The sequence below is a fragment of the Xenopus laevis genome, chromosome 9_10L, assembly GCF_017654675.1.
Source record: "Xenopus laevis strain J_2021 chromosome 9_10L, Xenopus_laevis_v10.1, whole genome shotgun sequence".
Lineage (NCBI taxonomy): Eukaryota > Metazoa > Chordata > Amphibia > Anura > Pipidae > Xenopus > Xenopus laevis.
The window spans coordinates 87,338,149-87,353,739 of NC_054387.1; the positions used below are offsets into that span (position 1 = coordinate 87,338,149).

At 37.6% G+C, this 15,591-nt stretch overlaps 1 protein-coding gene across 2 annotated transcripts in view; it reads left to right on the forward strand.

Annotated features, from left to right (window-relative positions):
• The first annotated feature begins 1,968 nt into the window (after positions 1 to 1,968).
• The window catches only part of LOC108701859 (vacuolar protein sorting-associated protein 8 homolog), an 80,599-nt gene continuing 66,976 nt past the window's right edge, over positions 1,969 to 15,591 (forward strand). The window contains exons 1-12 of one of the 2 annotated variants that reach the window (XM_041577280.1): positions 1,969 to 2,328; positions 4,416 to 4,584; positions 8,413 to 8,481; positions 8,990 to 9,117; positions 9,685 to 9,778; positions 10,175 to 10,207; positions 10,924 to 10,978; positions 12,133 to 12,138; positions 12,728 to 12,852; positions 13,333 to 13,419; positions 13,935 to 14,002; positions 15,054 to 15,207. In XM_041577280.1, coding sequence (XP_041433214.1) covers positions 4,504 to 4,584; positions 8,413 to 8,481; positions 8,990 to 9,117; positions 9,685 to 9,778; positions 10,175 to 10,207; positions 10,924 to 10,978; positions 12,133 to 12,138; positions 12,728 to 12,852; positions 13,333 to 13,419; positions 13,935 to 14,002; positions 15,054 to 15,207 — 900 coding nt within the window. In that variant the 5' untranslated portion in view covers positions 1,969 to 2,328; positions 4,416 to 4,503. The remainder of the gene's footprint in view (positions 2,329 to 4,415; positions 4,585 to 8,412; positions 8,482 to 8,989; positions 9,118 to 9,684; positions 9,779 to 10,174; positions 10,208 to 10,923; positions 10,979 to 12,132; positions 12,139 to 12,727; positions 12,853 to 13,332; positions 13,420 to 13,934; positions 14,003 to 15,053; positions 15,208 to 15,591) is intronic. The other variant, XM_041577281.1, reaches the window with a different exon arrangement.

Consider the following 15,591-nt stretch of genomic DNA (forward strand, 5'->3'; position numbering starts at 1 on the left):
CTGTCCATTCCAAGGCCCCAAAAAGACATCACAGAGGAGTTAGACCAAGGGTTCCCATCCCAACTAGTGTTGCCACCTATTCTGGAAAAAAATACCGGCCTTCCTATATATTTATCTTTTTTCCCTATTAATAACATTGGGATCAACCATTAGTTTTACTGGCTAGGCCGGTAAAATACCGGCCAGGTGGAAACCCTATTCCCAACCTTTTTTTTTTACCCCTGAGCCAAAAAGAGCAACACAAGCATGATAAAGTCCCTTGGGGTGCCAAATAAGGGCTATTTGGTAGCTCCTATGTGGACTGGCAGCCTACAGGAGGCTCTACTTGGCACTATAATTTAGTTTTTATGCAACTAAAACTTGCTTGCAAGCCTGGAATTCAAAAATAAGCACCTGCTTTGAGGACACTGAGAGCTACATCCAAGGGGTTGGAGAGAAAGTTGTTGCTCACAAGCTACTGGTTGGTGATCACTGGGTTAGACCATGGCTGCAGCCTGTCACTCACAGTTACACATAAACAGACTTACTTTATTTTGAATTCTGGTCCAGTGTGTTATGTGAAGACAAGGACACTATTTTTCACACTATATGGTCACAATATGGGTTGATTTAGGAGAATCTAATGGGTACAAACATTAATCTTTAGTTTTTGAGCATTTTGTTTTGGTGGCATCATCAGCAAGTTTCCTGTCATTTTTGTTAATGGCAAACAGTAACTGCCACTAGTTCCGCCATCAGAAATCATTTAGCAAAAACACACCCTTTTTTCATTATAATTTATTTATAAAGCATCTGGTATGTGCATTATGCAGCTGGAGTGGATATCAGCTTAGCTTATGAGCTATGAGTATAAGGAATATGGCATACGTAAAGGAAAAATACACACATTAGCCCCTGTAACGATGTGATCCCTCTTATCAGCTCTGAATTTTGTCATTGTAGTCCAGTACAGCGCTGGAGCCTTGTACTTGCTTGTTAAGGCGGAAGCAACCCTATCAAAATACTGGCACACAGAGCCTTTAAACAGAATGACAGCGCGATCAGTTAAAGGGATACTGTCATGGAAAAACATGTTTTTTTCCAAAACCACATCAGTTAATATTGCTGCTCCAGCAGAATTCTGCACTGAAATCCATTTCTCAAAAGAGCAAACTAATTTTTTTATATTCAGTTTTGAAATCTGACATGGGGCTAGACATTTTGCCAGTTTCCCAGCTGCCCCAGTCATGTAACTTGTGCCTGCACTTTAGGAACTACTTTCTGGCAGGCTGTTACTTCTCCTACTTAATGTAACTGAATCAGTCTCAGTGGGACCTGGTTTTTACTATTGAGTGTTGTTCTTAGATCTTCCAGGGAGCTGTTATCTTGTGTTAGGGAGCTGCTGTCTCGTTACCTTCCCATTGTTCTGTTGTTAGGCTGCTGGGGGGGAGGGGGGGTGATATCAATCCAACTTGCAGTACAGCAGTAAAGAGTGATTGAAGTTTATCAGAGCACAAGTCACATGACTGGAGGCAGCTGGGAAACTGACAATATGTCTAGCCCCATGTCAGATTTCAAAATTAAATATAACAAAATCTGTTTGCTCTTTTGAAAAATGGATTTCAGTGCAGAATTCTGCTGGAGCAGCACTATTAACTGATGTGTTTTGACAAATACATGTTTTCCCATGGCAGTATCCCTTCACGAAAATAGAACAGTAAGCACATGCTTCCAAAATGTAATGACCAGCGCACAAAACAGTTCAGGCTTCACATGTAGAATTGCGAAACAACATTGCTCAACTCGCTTGCAAGTTTGTTTCCCTGTCCCTTCCCGGAAGCTATATCTTCATGTTTTCCCCGCCTCCTTTGTAACTAGCGAATCGCTGCTGTAAACCAGTCCACGATTGGATAACAGTTTTGGGCGGGGCTGACTGTAGAGCATGTGTCTAAAAATGAAAGATACTGCAAGTAGGGTATATTGCAATGACAGCGGCAGGAAGAAGCATGGATGGACCTGAATAATGATGGAGTTGAAGGATCTAGGATTTCTGATGGGTACATAGGTGCAGAAGAAAATAAAGCAGCATGCTATCGCCTAATTTTTCTATCACCCCCATCCGTCTGCAGTCACACTCCGCACCTCTGTCCTGGCTCCTCCCTCAGGCTCAGCCGGCAGCTTGTGACGTCACGCGCATAATCTCTTCTCGCGAGACTTCGGTAAACAGTACGGAAAAAACCAGGAAGAGTATAAGAATACAGTGAATTCACAGTGAATTCTGGACATTAAGCCCACAACCCGGGGCAGCCGAAAGCGGGACTGTCACTTGGAAAAAGGGGCCGGTGGGAGGTATGATTGTCTGATGGGTCTTTTGTATGTGTTCAATTATGTGTCTTTCTGTTCTGCATCAAAACACTGTGGGTTTGTGCGGCTCCACTGTTATTGTTATTTTTAGTGTAAAGATTCCCACTTCTTGTAATCTTCAACTACTTAGTTGCTAGGGTAACCAGGACTACCTGACGTTTGCATTTAGTCATTCTTTTCTTTTGAATCTGTCAGAGACTGCAAATAGTTATCTCACGTTAAAGGTTTAAATAAGAGCTTGGCTGTCATTTTTTTTTTGCTATGTGCAAAATGTGTGCCTTCCTGCATCTACAATTTGGCCTTACAATTTGGCTGTTTAAATACAGCTTCATATGTTTGAAACAAAACAATGTAAAGGTCCTTAGCAATCACCCTGAACAATTTTACATTTATTTTTTATTTAAGGGTTACATTTCCTTAAAAAAAAAAAGTTTAGCCTTAATCAGCTTTGTGAGACAGAATTATATACATATTATAAATCCTTAGACAAGTTAATGGTTGTTGAAAATAAGTCACATCAAAAAATAAGTGAACTAAACTGTTAATAAAAATACTTTAAGTCCTAGTGTTGCCGTTTGTTATTCTGTGCCACAGCTTGATGATACAGTTCAGTACCATACCCATGACTGCAATGTATCCCAAAAGAATGAATCCAGAGACCTTATTATGACATAGACATTAAAATTGAGTCAGATAAGTAGTAAAAGCCAATTAGGAGATATAATATAGTGAATAAAGTACCCCCTCTTGTAAAATATAAGGATATTATTAGTTACCGAGGAGTTTCATGACCATATAAAAACACGAGGCCGAAGGCCGAGTGTTTTTATACAGGTCATGGAACTCCGAGGTAACTTATAATATCCTCATATTTTACAACTGGGGGTACTTTATTTATTATAATACACAAATTTTAGTGAGTCATGTGACAGAAATTACATCACTACTCACCGTTTATAACTGATGACATCACTACTCACCGTTTATAAGGATATAATTTACAGGATATTCATGGCTTTTGTGTATTATATTCTTTTATTATACTGAATTGGCAGTAGCTCTACTTATAATTTAGAGCAGTTTTAGAATGTATGACCTTCCCTCATCTGGCTTGGTTTTGCAATAATTACACAGGCTTCACTCACGTGAAGCTTTATTATAGATAAGTCTTTGGAGGGAAAATGTAATCTTTGAAATCCAAGATAATGTTTGCTCCCTTCCCTAATATGAAATCTTCGTTCACAAGCTATTTTTAATGGAAGAATAGAATTGAATTGAGTAGATTTATAGATTGAATTTTGTTTGGAAGAATGTAAAATAAATAAATGTTTAAACTTGAATTCTCACAGGTTATACTGACACATTAAAGAAAATATAATCCTTAATGAATGTAAAATTGCTCAGAGAGCTCTTCAAAGCAATGTTCATTGACTTTTTGTTTCAAATCTATTAGGCTGCTTATAAACTACTAATATAATGGATTTTGTAAGAACAGTTTTCCAACTGTTCAGTCAGGGAGAACATGATCAGAAGGAAAACAAGGAACTCTTTTTATGTTGCGCTATTAAGGGGCCAAAAACACGTCTTCCTGTGCAAAGCAGAACCAGAAAAGCTCTCTGTTTTACTTTTGAACTTGTTTTCCCCAACCGTGCAGTCAGAAGACTAACCAGGTGGTTAGACTAACTGCTGATACATGTCATTATATTAGTTGTTTAAATACAGATTAATAGCTGCATTGCAAATGTGCTTATAAGAGAACTCTGATCAATATTACATTTGTTTCATCATTTTTATTAAGAAGACAGTTTGGGCCATACTAGAGTTGCATGTGAGCCCAATGTGTGAAAACCACCTTCTCTAGTACTTAGAGGAACATTTTCTTGCCTCTTGGCGGTGGGAAATATTCTACTAACAAGTCTTTTTACAATGCTTAAAAATGTGCAATCTTCAACAGTTTCTAAATAGCAGCATCCATTAGAACCTCTATCTTGTTGTAGAAGTATTATTCAGTTAGCATCCCTGAAACCTGAACCTGACTAAAAGTTCCCTTCTTTTCTACACTTGCTTTTCAGTGGAGTCTGAACTAGGAGAGGAAGATGTTGGCTCAAAAGCCTGGGAGCCTGGAATGCTGCTAGCCAATCTAGTGGATTACTTGGTAGAATGGATGATGATCTGAACAGATCTCAGAGTCATTTGGGTTTCCTAGATATGGACAAGGAGGTGGAAGCAAAACAAGACCTGGTAAGTCTCTCCCATTTGCATGTCCTGTCTTAAAGGAGAACTAAACCCACCTTTAGCCAAAAGTCCCCACTGGCCCCCCTCCACTGGCCTTCCTCCCCCTGCACATGCAGAGTCAGCGCAGCAGAGCTCACAGCGACATCTTCCGATGCTTCGGTATTCTTTGGGTCCCTTTGGCAATTTCTGTTACTTTCTGTGCATTCGCAGTTGTCACGTACTGGAAGATTTCTCCAACTGCGCATGAGCCAATACGGTGCCCAAAGATTGCGCCTGTGAGCTCTGCTGCGCTGACTTTGCTTGTTTTAATGGGAAAACTTTGAATTTTTATGGAAAAATAAAAACTCAATTTTTTTTTCACACTGTTTGTAGGATGTAGTTGTTGCTTGACCTATTTAAGTTTCACATTCAATATACCTTTCTGCACTGATTTCTGCATTACAAATTGCACTAGTGTATAGGCAGCAAGGGGAGTTTGTTTTAATTTGGAAAATACAATAACACTTAAAAGCAAGTTTCTTCTATAACATTTTTTTCAACAGTTCTGATTTATTGAAATGTATAAAGGAGAAATACATGTAAAATACATTTCCTGAGTTTACATTCAGCAAGCAGGATCAACTTTATTAAATAATCTCAACAATAAAACTTGACATTTTTATTCTGAGTTTATATTGTATTGTGTTCGTATCAGTAGTAATTATTTGAGGAAGGCTACCGTGGGGATGTACCTGTGCATGGGGGTATTAGATTGTATGAACATCCACAACTGTTACTAGGCCCAAACTCTACTGTACTAGATAGGACCTCACTCATGTGTCCTCCTCCAGGTCCAACCAAAGCTCCCATATTTTGTGGACAGTTCCTTCTCATGTACGTTAGTTTGTACAGGGGCGTTGCTTTCCTAATTAGGTCTAGCCAATATGGGACTGTTGGGCCAGAGTTGTCGTTCCATTTGAGAGCTATAGCTTTTTTTGCATACATTAGTAAGATAGATAAAAGGGTGCATTCAGCTCTTCTGATACTATTCTAGACACTTCCTCAACCCCTGTTTAATAAAACTATGATAGGATCCATAGGTATTGTCAAATCCGTTTTCCCTTGGTTGGTCTGCAGCACTTGCTGCCAGAAATAGTGTACCATAGGACAGGTTCAAACCATATGAAAGTAATCCGCCACCATTTCAGGACATCTAGGACAAGCCTGTGTTAGGTTGGGATTCATTCTTTGTAACCTTTGTGGGGTAAGATAAGATCTATGTAAGTATTTAAGTTGAATTAATCTATCCCTGTTACATATCATCCCATCTGAGTAGGACTCCAGAGCATCCTTCCATTTTTCATTGTCAAGTGTGGGTATGTCTGCCTGCCATTTTGCTTGGGTTTTTCCCAAAGCAGGGCTACCTATAGACATTAAGTGGCACTAAAATAATGATAGAGGTTTTCGGAGTTCCGAGTTATGTATAAGGACCTCCGATCTCCTAGGAGTAGTATCTACCTGTCCACCTGGAAATTGCGAGTTTACAAATTCCATCCAATGGACAGCACTCCTTTTTCCATAAAACCGTCTTTATTTTTCTTAGGACAGTAACATGCAACGTTTCGAGTGGCACTCCACTCTTTATCAAGCATAAATCACAATGTTAACACCTGGACTTAAATACCCTGGGGCACAGTGCCCCCTGGTGTCATCACACATTATAGCAAACATATGTCGACATCATAATTGTTACAAAAAATATATATCTCTTCAATCATAGTTACAAAATATCAATAAACATGCATATATAATTTCCTGTTCTATTACAGATTCATTTATCTTAATTAAAAATAGACCAACTTATCTGTAGCATGTCCAATACAGATTGCAACCCAACCATGGTAAGGAAATTTAAAATGTCCACATAACGACCTATAAAAATAAAATCAACTTCAAGTTAAAATCATTTCAATAAAAATGGATGTAGGTCATATTCATGGTTCAGACCGTTAGGGGCTAGTGTACCCAACCTTCTGATCCACTGAGCCTCCCTTTGTAATAATTCTTTATCACGGTCTCCCCCACGTCTCTTTCTTGAGACTGTATCTAATTTTTGAAATCGCAGTTGACTTATAGTGTGACCACTTTCATTAAAGTGCTTAGCTAATGGCTGGTTCAATCCATTTCTAATTGCAGATTTGTGTTCAGTTAGCCTGTCACGTATACAACGAATGGTTTTACCCACGTAAATTTTCCCACAGGGGCACTTAATACTGTACACCACATACGTGGATGCACAGGTAAAGAAACCCCTAATGGGAATACGTGTACCTCTCAGTGGATGGTAGATCCATTCTCCCTTTAGGACATTATTACAATGGCTGCAACCACAACATGGGAACATCCCATTTTTTCTTGGTGCCAGTAAGGTTTGTGTATGTTTTATAGAAGGGCCCAAATCTGCTTTAACCAATTGTGTCCCTATTGTTTCAGCCCTTGTATAAGACATCACTGGTGGGGATTTAAAGATATCTTTATTAGGGAAATTCCTAGTTAGTAAACTCCAATCCTTACGTATGATCTTTGAAATTTCTCCACTTAACATATTATACTGATTAACAAATGGAATCCTTTTAAATAATTAATAGCGTGTTCTTGTCTGTTTGTTTTACATATAAGTCTGTGTCCAAACCTCCCTGTGGAGTAGTTTTAACCAATACATCTAAAAAGGGGATACTGACTAAATCACTGTGTGTAGTAAATTTAATTATAGGAGTACATCCATTAAGTTCCTCAACAAAATCTATAAGGTCCGAATGTCGTCCCGTCCATATAGTGAAAATATCGTCTATATAGCGATACCAGCATTTACAATGCTGCTGAAATTGCGAGTTTACTGCATGTCTCACTTGAAAAAATCTAAATAGCATCCGATTAGGTAATTCAAATTTTTTCCTTCAATATTTGGGGTAGTTTACCATCCACAATAATATCTGCTATGTATTTAATCCCATACCTTGCCCATATCTGAGGGTCTGGGACACTTACAAGATGACATAACTTAGGGTTACACCAAAGGGGGCTGTATTTAGAGCAGCATACGGGAGTTGAGTGAGAAATTGAGAGCCACTTCCCAAGCCCCCACTGTTGCCTTCATGAGAGGAGTGGCTTGTAGGGAGTCTTAAATAACCCTATATAGGAGGTTTTTTAATCCTCAAATTAGCCTATTACCTGTGCCTCCAACTGTGTGGTGGCATCTTGTGGGGAGGCCCAAAGCCACGCATTTACAAGTTGGGCTGCCAGGTAGTATAAAAATAGGTTTGGAGCCGCCAATCCCCCTCCTTTTACAGGGAGTTGTATAGTAGCCGAGGCATTTCTGGGTTGAGATTTGTTCCATGGCATTGAAATTTCAAGGCTTCTTAGGGCTCGGAACACTTCCTTATTCCTAATTTTGGGAGGATAATCATCTTTCTATGACATATTTAGAATAAAATCCAAGATGTATAGTGTTGAATTCCTGCCTTTTGATTTTCTGAGAAAGCTCTGAGAGGGTGCCTGTCATCTCCCTAGTATATATAATAATGCTATATCACTATAGAAGTCAATCTTTTATAGCTTAAATGATCATTTTCTAAGACATAAGGTACTGCTTGACTGATTTGGCCAGGGGAAAATCAAAGTCATGAAGGAATGCAGATGGACAAGCTTGAAAATATTTTTTGTTGGCACAGAACATGTGCAGACATTAGTTTGATTATGTGTGAATTTTTCACATTGAAAAGGTTGTTAGTAGCATAATTATATACTTTGTAAATGCTAATGATTATCTGAATGTATGTTTTTTTTTCCCTTCAGATAGATGACAAGGAGTTTGACATTCCCCAGGTGGACACGCCACCTACACTTGAGAGCATCTTGAATGAGGTTGGTCTTTTTTTTTTTGTAGGCTTAGATAAGATAAGGGGCTCATTTATTAGCACTGGGCAAATTTGCACATGGGCAGTAACCCATAGCAACCAATCAGTGATTGTTTTTTTTTTTTGAGCCAGCTGCAGGTGGAACAGTGAAATAAACATTTGGTTTGTTGCAGTGGTTTACTCCCCATGGGCATATTTGCCCAATGTTTATAAATAAGCACCATAACGTACAATTTTGTGGGCAAGATGGCATTGTTTATGAGGACTTTTTCTGATTCTTTGGCTATATTAGGCTGGGTGTGGCTCAGATACGGAAAATAGTGGTGAGGTTGGTGACACTTGGCAGTGGTGTTCTGGAAAGGTGGGCCTCGTGTGAGTGGAAAATTGAAAGCACTATCTCTGGAGGCTCCTTTTCTAAAGCGAGAGCTTTATAATAATAAATGTTGTAAAAAAATTGTTGGATACTTGAGCTGTTGGTAGAACATACTTGTTTATATCATTCTGACTCTTTGTAGACAGATGATGAAGAGGAGTCTTTCATTCCTGAAGATCCTGCTCTTCTCAATGTAGAGGCAATAGATGTCCATTCTTGTGACACATCATCCTTGGCAAGCTCAGACAGTGGTGATCGTGTAAGCAAGAGGTAAGGCCTTTTGACCTTTTGTTGTTTTATAGGCACCTTAAAAATATGTTTACTGATCCTTTTTTTTTTTAATGCATAGAAAATACTTGGTGATTGATTTTTATTTTTGAGAAAATATCTGCTTTTTGAAGCAGAAGTAAACCCTATAATGTAATGTTATACATGGTGGCGTTGACTGTTTTTGAGCCCTACCTATTCTCATGCATCAATGCATACATTTTGAGAATTTCCTCTCTCAGAACTACCTTTTAAATGAAACCAGTTTTGAGAATTTCCTCTCCCTCTCAGCTGACATGACAGCTGTCTAGTATAGCTCACTTCTTGAGCTTACAGTTTCGCTGGATCTGATTTTATTGAAAACACTCAAGTTACCATTTCTTCTCACTAGCAATCAACACCAAATCAAACATCAAAGGTGCAACACTTTTTGTGTGTGTTTGTTAGTTTAGATAAGATATCATCAAATTGGACTCAAGTGTGGCTCAACTGGAACACTGTTTCCTACAATAGCTTTTTAGGACAGTTTATATGTCTTGCCATATTGATGTATTTTACTTGTTTACACAGAAAGAAAAAGCTTCCTGATGCCTTTTCTCGCCATGGGTCTGTAATGCACCATTCACTGCTTAAAGGAATCTCTGCTCAAATTGTTTCAGCAGCTGTAAGTCTCTCTGATTTCTTTAAATGCTATTTGTTTGTTCTGGAATAATCTCTAAAAATGCGTTTTTGTTTCTACAAATTTTAGTTAAAAAACAAAACAAAAAAAAAACAACAAATTCAAATTTTTAGAGAGAACAAAACTCGTCCTTTGATGAATAGACCCCTTAATGTACATTAATATTTTGAAGAGTATTTTTATGTCAGTTTGACTTTAACAGGCTATGTATAGTGATAAAGAAATAAAGTGACAAAGAAACCAGGCTAATTAGCTTTCTTTCAGTGTATGTTTTTTCTAATTACTCTATCCATTACATATTTTTATACATACTGACAGTACAGTACATTCCAACAGCATTAGTATGACCCTGAAATTTGTTTTTATCTACTCTGATTTTAGGATAAAGTGGATGCTGGTTTGCCTACTGCCATAGTAAGTTTTTTTTTTTTTTTTTTTTTTTTTTTTTTTTTCTTCTGTGAATTAATTTTGAGCAAGTCAACCTAAATTGACTTTCATAACCTCGAATAGAACCAGACACAAGCTAAATAGGTCTTGGGCCACTTCTACAATTTGAGTAGTGATGCTGCTTGGGACCAAGTGGCTGTTTGCACAGTGTCTAAGCACAGCAATGTTGTGCTTGCTTTTGTTTGACTTTAGAGGAAATCACCTGACATTACTTGTACACGCAGGTTAGAAAGTAAACAAATTGGAATTTTTTCATGTCTGGTTATTTTGATACATGTAGGTTTCCATTGAAGTCACTGGATGGTGGCAGCTGTTGTTTAGGGCACAAAAACTCTTGTATCATAGCTTTTAAAGGTGAAGGAAAGTATAAATCAGTGGGGGTGGCAAATGTTAGGCATTAGGTGGGAAGAAAGAAGATGCAGAAAGAGGATTGCTCTGTGGTGCTCGCTGAAAGGACCTCAGGCTGGTGCAGTTTTCTTTAACAGGAGCAGCAGCTCTGGGTATTAGGTAAGTGATTACAATCACTAGAGGATGCCTAACAAGTGATTTACACTTTCCTTTAATTTTCTGAAACCTTAAACTTTGATTATGGAGCATCTGAAGAGGGTTTGTTAAATTGGATTGGAGTTCTAGGTCCCCTCACTTTTTGTGAACATATTTTTTTCATTACTGTTTTTTTTTAGGCAGTGTCCAATCTCATTGCAGTTGGTACTTCCCATGGCTTGGCCTTGATATTTGGTAAGTTTGGAAGCTTCCATTATTCCTCATAATATTATAATGATTTGTATTAAAGCCCCAAATAGTTAATGTATTTCTTTTTACCTTATAAGGTTATGCGTATTGTTGCAAATATGTATTATGAAGGTTAAAGAAGAAAATGTCTTACTTACTTACTGACATTAGTGTCTTAACCCACCACCCCTTGTTCTTGGTGGCACCAACTAAAATGGGGTACAGGCACTTAATGGCATCCTATATTGTTTTGATCCCAGAGCTTAATTGCCATTGCTGTTCCCAGAGCTTAATTGCCACTTGCTTTATAGTAAAGATAACCCTTATTGACATTTGTCTTATTTTATCCATTGTCCTTTTTAAATGCAACACTCTAGCCGTTTTGGTGTATACTATAGTAGTATATCAGGAAACCTTTTGGGGTAGTTTGCCTAAAGCATAGGGACAGCTTATAACATAATGGCAATTTTTTATTAGGAGTGTTGCATCCAAAGATACATAATTGGAATTTAGACAAGTAAATACAAGTTAGATGATCTGTTAATTTAGTTCACATGTTTTTTAGTTTCACTTTAGGCTGTAAAACATGGTGGGATCATTCATATTTCTTATCTTGTTACAGGAACTTTGCATAGGCAACAGTATCCTAAGGTTGCTTTTATAACATCTAGAGACTTTCATGCTTCTGTTGAACAGGCAGCCAACCTGGCCAAGTTATCTCATAATAAGTATAGTGTGCATAATTTGCGGTCTGTGTAAGGGAAAGTAAAGGTTACGTAGGTTATATTGGATTGAATGGACTAAGTTAGGCATGAAAGAAATGTAGTGGCACCCCAGTTGGATGCACTATAATATATGCTAGCAGTGATTTTTGCTCCTGTTTGATATACAGATGGATCAGAAGGCTTTCCAAAGTACATTCTGCTGAATGTAATATGTAACCAAATTCTCTGCCATTGTTAGCAATGGAGCAAGAACTCTCGCATCACACTAGGGCACCCCTGCAATGATCCCCATGCTCCCTCTGTATAAAACAAACATGGATATTTAAGGTGGGGAAAACCTGTTATTGGAAAAGCAGGTGAAGAGGATATTTTTGTTGTTTTTAATAATCTGTTGCCTTTTTCTTGCTTCTAATTTTACCCCATGGACTTAAAAAGGCAAAGGTATGATAAGCTGTGCTCTGCATGCCAAGTGCCTGTACATTTATTGCATATGCCTTTTGCTTCTCACCATTCATTACAGACATTTAGCTTGAGTCTTTACAGACTTTGTATGTTTAAGCGTGGAAGTGAAAAAGCTTACATGGCTGATGTTTGCTTAAGGGCTACACACACACACACACACACACACACACACACACACACACACACACACACACACACACTTAGAGCACAAATCATATTATCCATGGCATGCATTTATATTAGTAACTTGGGTATCTTCTGCTCATAAGGCAATTCTGTTTTGTGACTTGCTGCCAGCAAAGTGATTACCTGCCTTAGATTTTTTTTCACTATAAATATGCTGCAAGGCCTAAAAATAACTTCAAACAAGGTTCTTGTTGTTCTTCATACAGGATCTTACACTTATAATCTTAAACGTATAAATGTTAAAAAAAACTTCCAAAATTATTGCAGGGTAATGGTTGTGTATGCAACCTTAACACAAGGTCTCTGCTGGATTCTAGATTTGCAGTAGGGATGCGCACAAGCTTGCTCTCAGCAATTAGAATTTTTTTCTATTTTTCCTTAGACGCAAATCAGGCCCTGAGGCTCTGCCTGGGAAGCACAGCAGTGGGAGCACAATATGGAGCTGTCTCTGCTCTGAGTATTAACAATGACTGCTCCAGATTACTCTGTGGTTTTGCCAAAGGACAGGTATGTATCTATTACACCCTCCACCAGTTACAATATTGCATAGCATTTTCACTCCATTATGTAGGGGAGGATTAAACTACAGTAGATCCCATATTTTGCCTTTCCTGGATTTAAAGTTTTCCCAGAATTAACCCAGTCCCACACAATCAAACTATGTTTTTTCCTTCCCAGATTTGATGTCTTCTGGGAATTTATGCTGTTTTGGCCCTGTCCTATGAAAATAATTACGTTTCTACTGTATCGTTAAGGGACAGGGGGCAGAAAAACTTGTAAAGTTGTTACTGCTTTGTAGTATTGTCCTATTCTCATGTATGTGTAAATATTGTTGCTACATGTAGTTTATATTCTACTTCTATCGGAAACTCAAACATTTCTTTGTGTACTGCAGTAACCCAGTTAGTATATAATAAGCAACCTTATTACAGTTAGAAAAGGTTTAAGCATTGATCCCACATGTCATTTTTACATCCCTCTCAACAGATTACTATGTGGGACCTGGCTGGCGGAAAGCTTTTAAGAACCATAACAGATGCCCATCCTCCTGGAACTGCAATTTTACATATCAAGGTAAATATTTTATATTTGAATTGTATTTTTACAAGGTAATGGCTTTTTATACCCTGTTAATATCCATAAATATTAAGAGGTTTAAAATACTAACAATGCATATTTGCCATGGTTTTGTCTGTAAATGGTCAATTCCAAATAGTGTGCAATTCATACAGTGATGCACAAATCACTTTTGCTTTAGTTTGTGCATGTGGTTTTCATAGGTCTTGCACATGCCCCCATAGTGGAACATTAATGCAGCAGTGCTAACTCTTGTCTTTAACACAGTATACTGTATTTCAAAGTAAAACAGACTACTGTGCTTAAATCTTTTGAATACTGATTTTATATATTCCCAGATTTTACATAATTTTTTCTTGGTCCACTGAAAAACCTAAAATGGGGGTTTTACTGTCCAAGCTTATGATTCTCTTTTCTTTCTTTCCTTGTTCAGTTATCTACTAATTTTATTGACTACCTACGACTTTGCAGAAACTAAAAAAAAATAAAATTGGTGTACTTTCTTATTGCAGTTCACAGATGACCCAACTCTTGCAGTCTGCAATGACAGTGGTGGATCCGTATTCGAGTTAACTTTTAAGTAAGTGCCTTTTTTAATCTTACCAGTGACTTTCCGGATGGCCTATGGATTCCTTCCTCCCCAAATCAAAAGGTGTACTTTGTGGGGTTGGACACTAATAATTGTATGTATGACATAATGGGGGAGTTGGGGTCAGTTATTGTATTTATAGTTGGTTCCCACTGTGCAACCTGTTCAGAAGAAAAGTGTTTCTAGTGTTTAGCAAAGAGATCAGAAACATCAGATGAGTTTTCTCAAGTCTTTCCTGAGTAGAGCAACATCAAATGCATTCAATATTCCTTCTGTACATGTTCTTCCCAACGGTACAGTTGAAAAATTGCCAACAAATTCATTATATTAGAAGTTTAAAAACTGCTCAATTGCTTTAAAATAAAAATTAAAAAAATGAACATCAGAAGAATTTTGTTTTCCCAGCGTTTTATCTCCCAGACAGTACAGTTGGAAAACTGACCAGCAGGTGGTGCTGTTATACAATAATTTATTATATTAGCCATTTGAAAACCGCATCATAGCTCTGAAACGAATAATGAATGTAAATTGCTAAAGCGATTAGTAGAGCACTCTTAGCAATGCTACATTCATTTTTAAGGTTTACATTTTAATTAAGTATATACAGTACATACTTTCTAAAGTCATTTTAAGCTCTGCATGGCAGGGACCTCGTTGCTACTACGTCTTTTAAAAATTGGCACATAATCTCAGTATATATTTATACTTATTTAGTACTATGCCTGTTACTTAAGTATTATATGTGTTGTCCTCCGTGTGTTTACTATTGTACTGTGCTGCGACTTCATGTAGCGCATTATAGATAAAGTTATTTATACATACAAAGGGGCGTATTTATTGACAATGGCAACAAACATAATTTGTGATGTTGCCCATAGCAACCAATCAGCAATTCTATTTGAACAGTACCCTACAAAAAAGCAAAGATATGATCACTGATGATGTTTGTCTGCAATATTAATAAACTGTCCCCAAAGTGTTATCTTGAGATGATACACATTTTTAATGATCCATAAAACTGACCTTCCTTTTACCAATACAGGAGAGTAATGGGAGTGCGAACCTGTGAGTCCCGTTGCCTTTTCAGTGGATCTAAGGGAGAAGTTTGCTGTATTGAACCTCTGCACACCAAGACTGAGCTACGTGATCACCCTATAACCAACTACTCATTGCTGGCAATGTCCTCTCTAACCAAGGTGCAGAAAACTTGCTAATCTCTACCTTCATTATTCAATTCTAGCAGACACATAAAAAGTACATATTTATATTTTTAAGTATTTTTTGCATAACATAAAATAATTACATAAAACATGGCTAGTAGGAAGGAACAACAAAATGCAGTCTGCTGCAAAATATGTTATTGATCTCACAACATGTTTTGGATCACATAGACCCTTTTCTCACACTTTTGCAGCAGAATCTTGCTCCTTCATACTGTTTGTTTTATGCACATACTTTGGCCTTTTCGATGTGACCTACATGGAAGTGGTGAAGGATAACCGGAGAAACTGTTGAAAAGCACTTTTGTATTACATAAAATAATTGTTTTGCTTCTATGGAAACAGACCAAACAATATTAT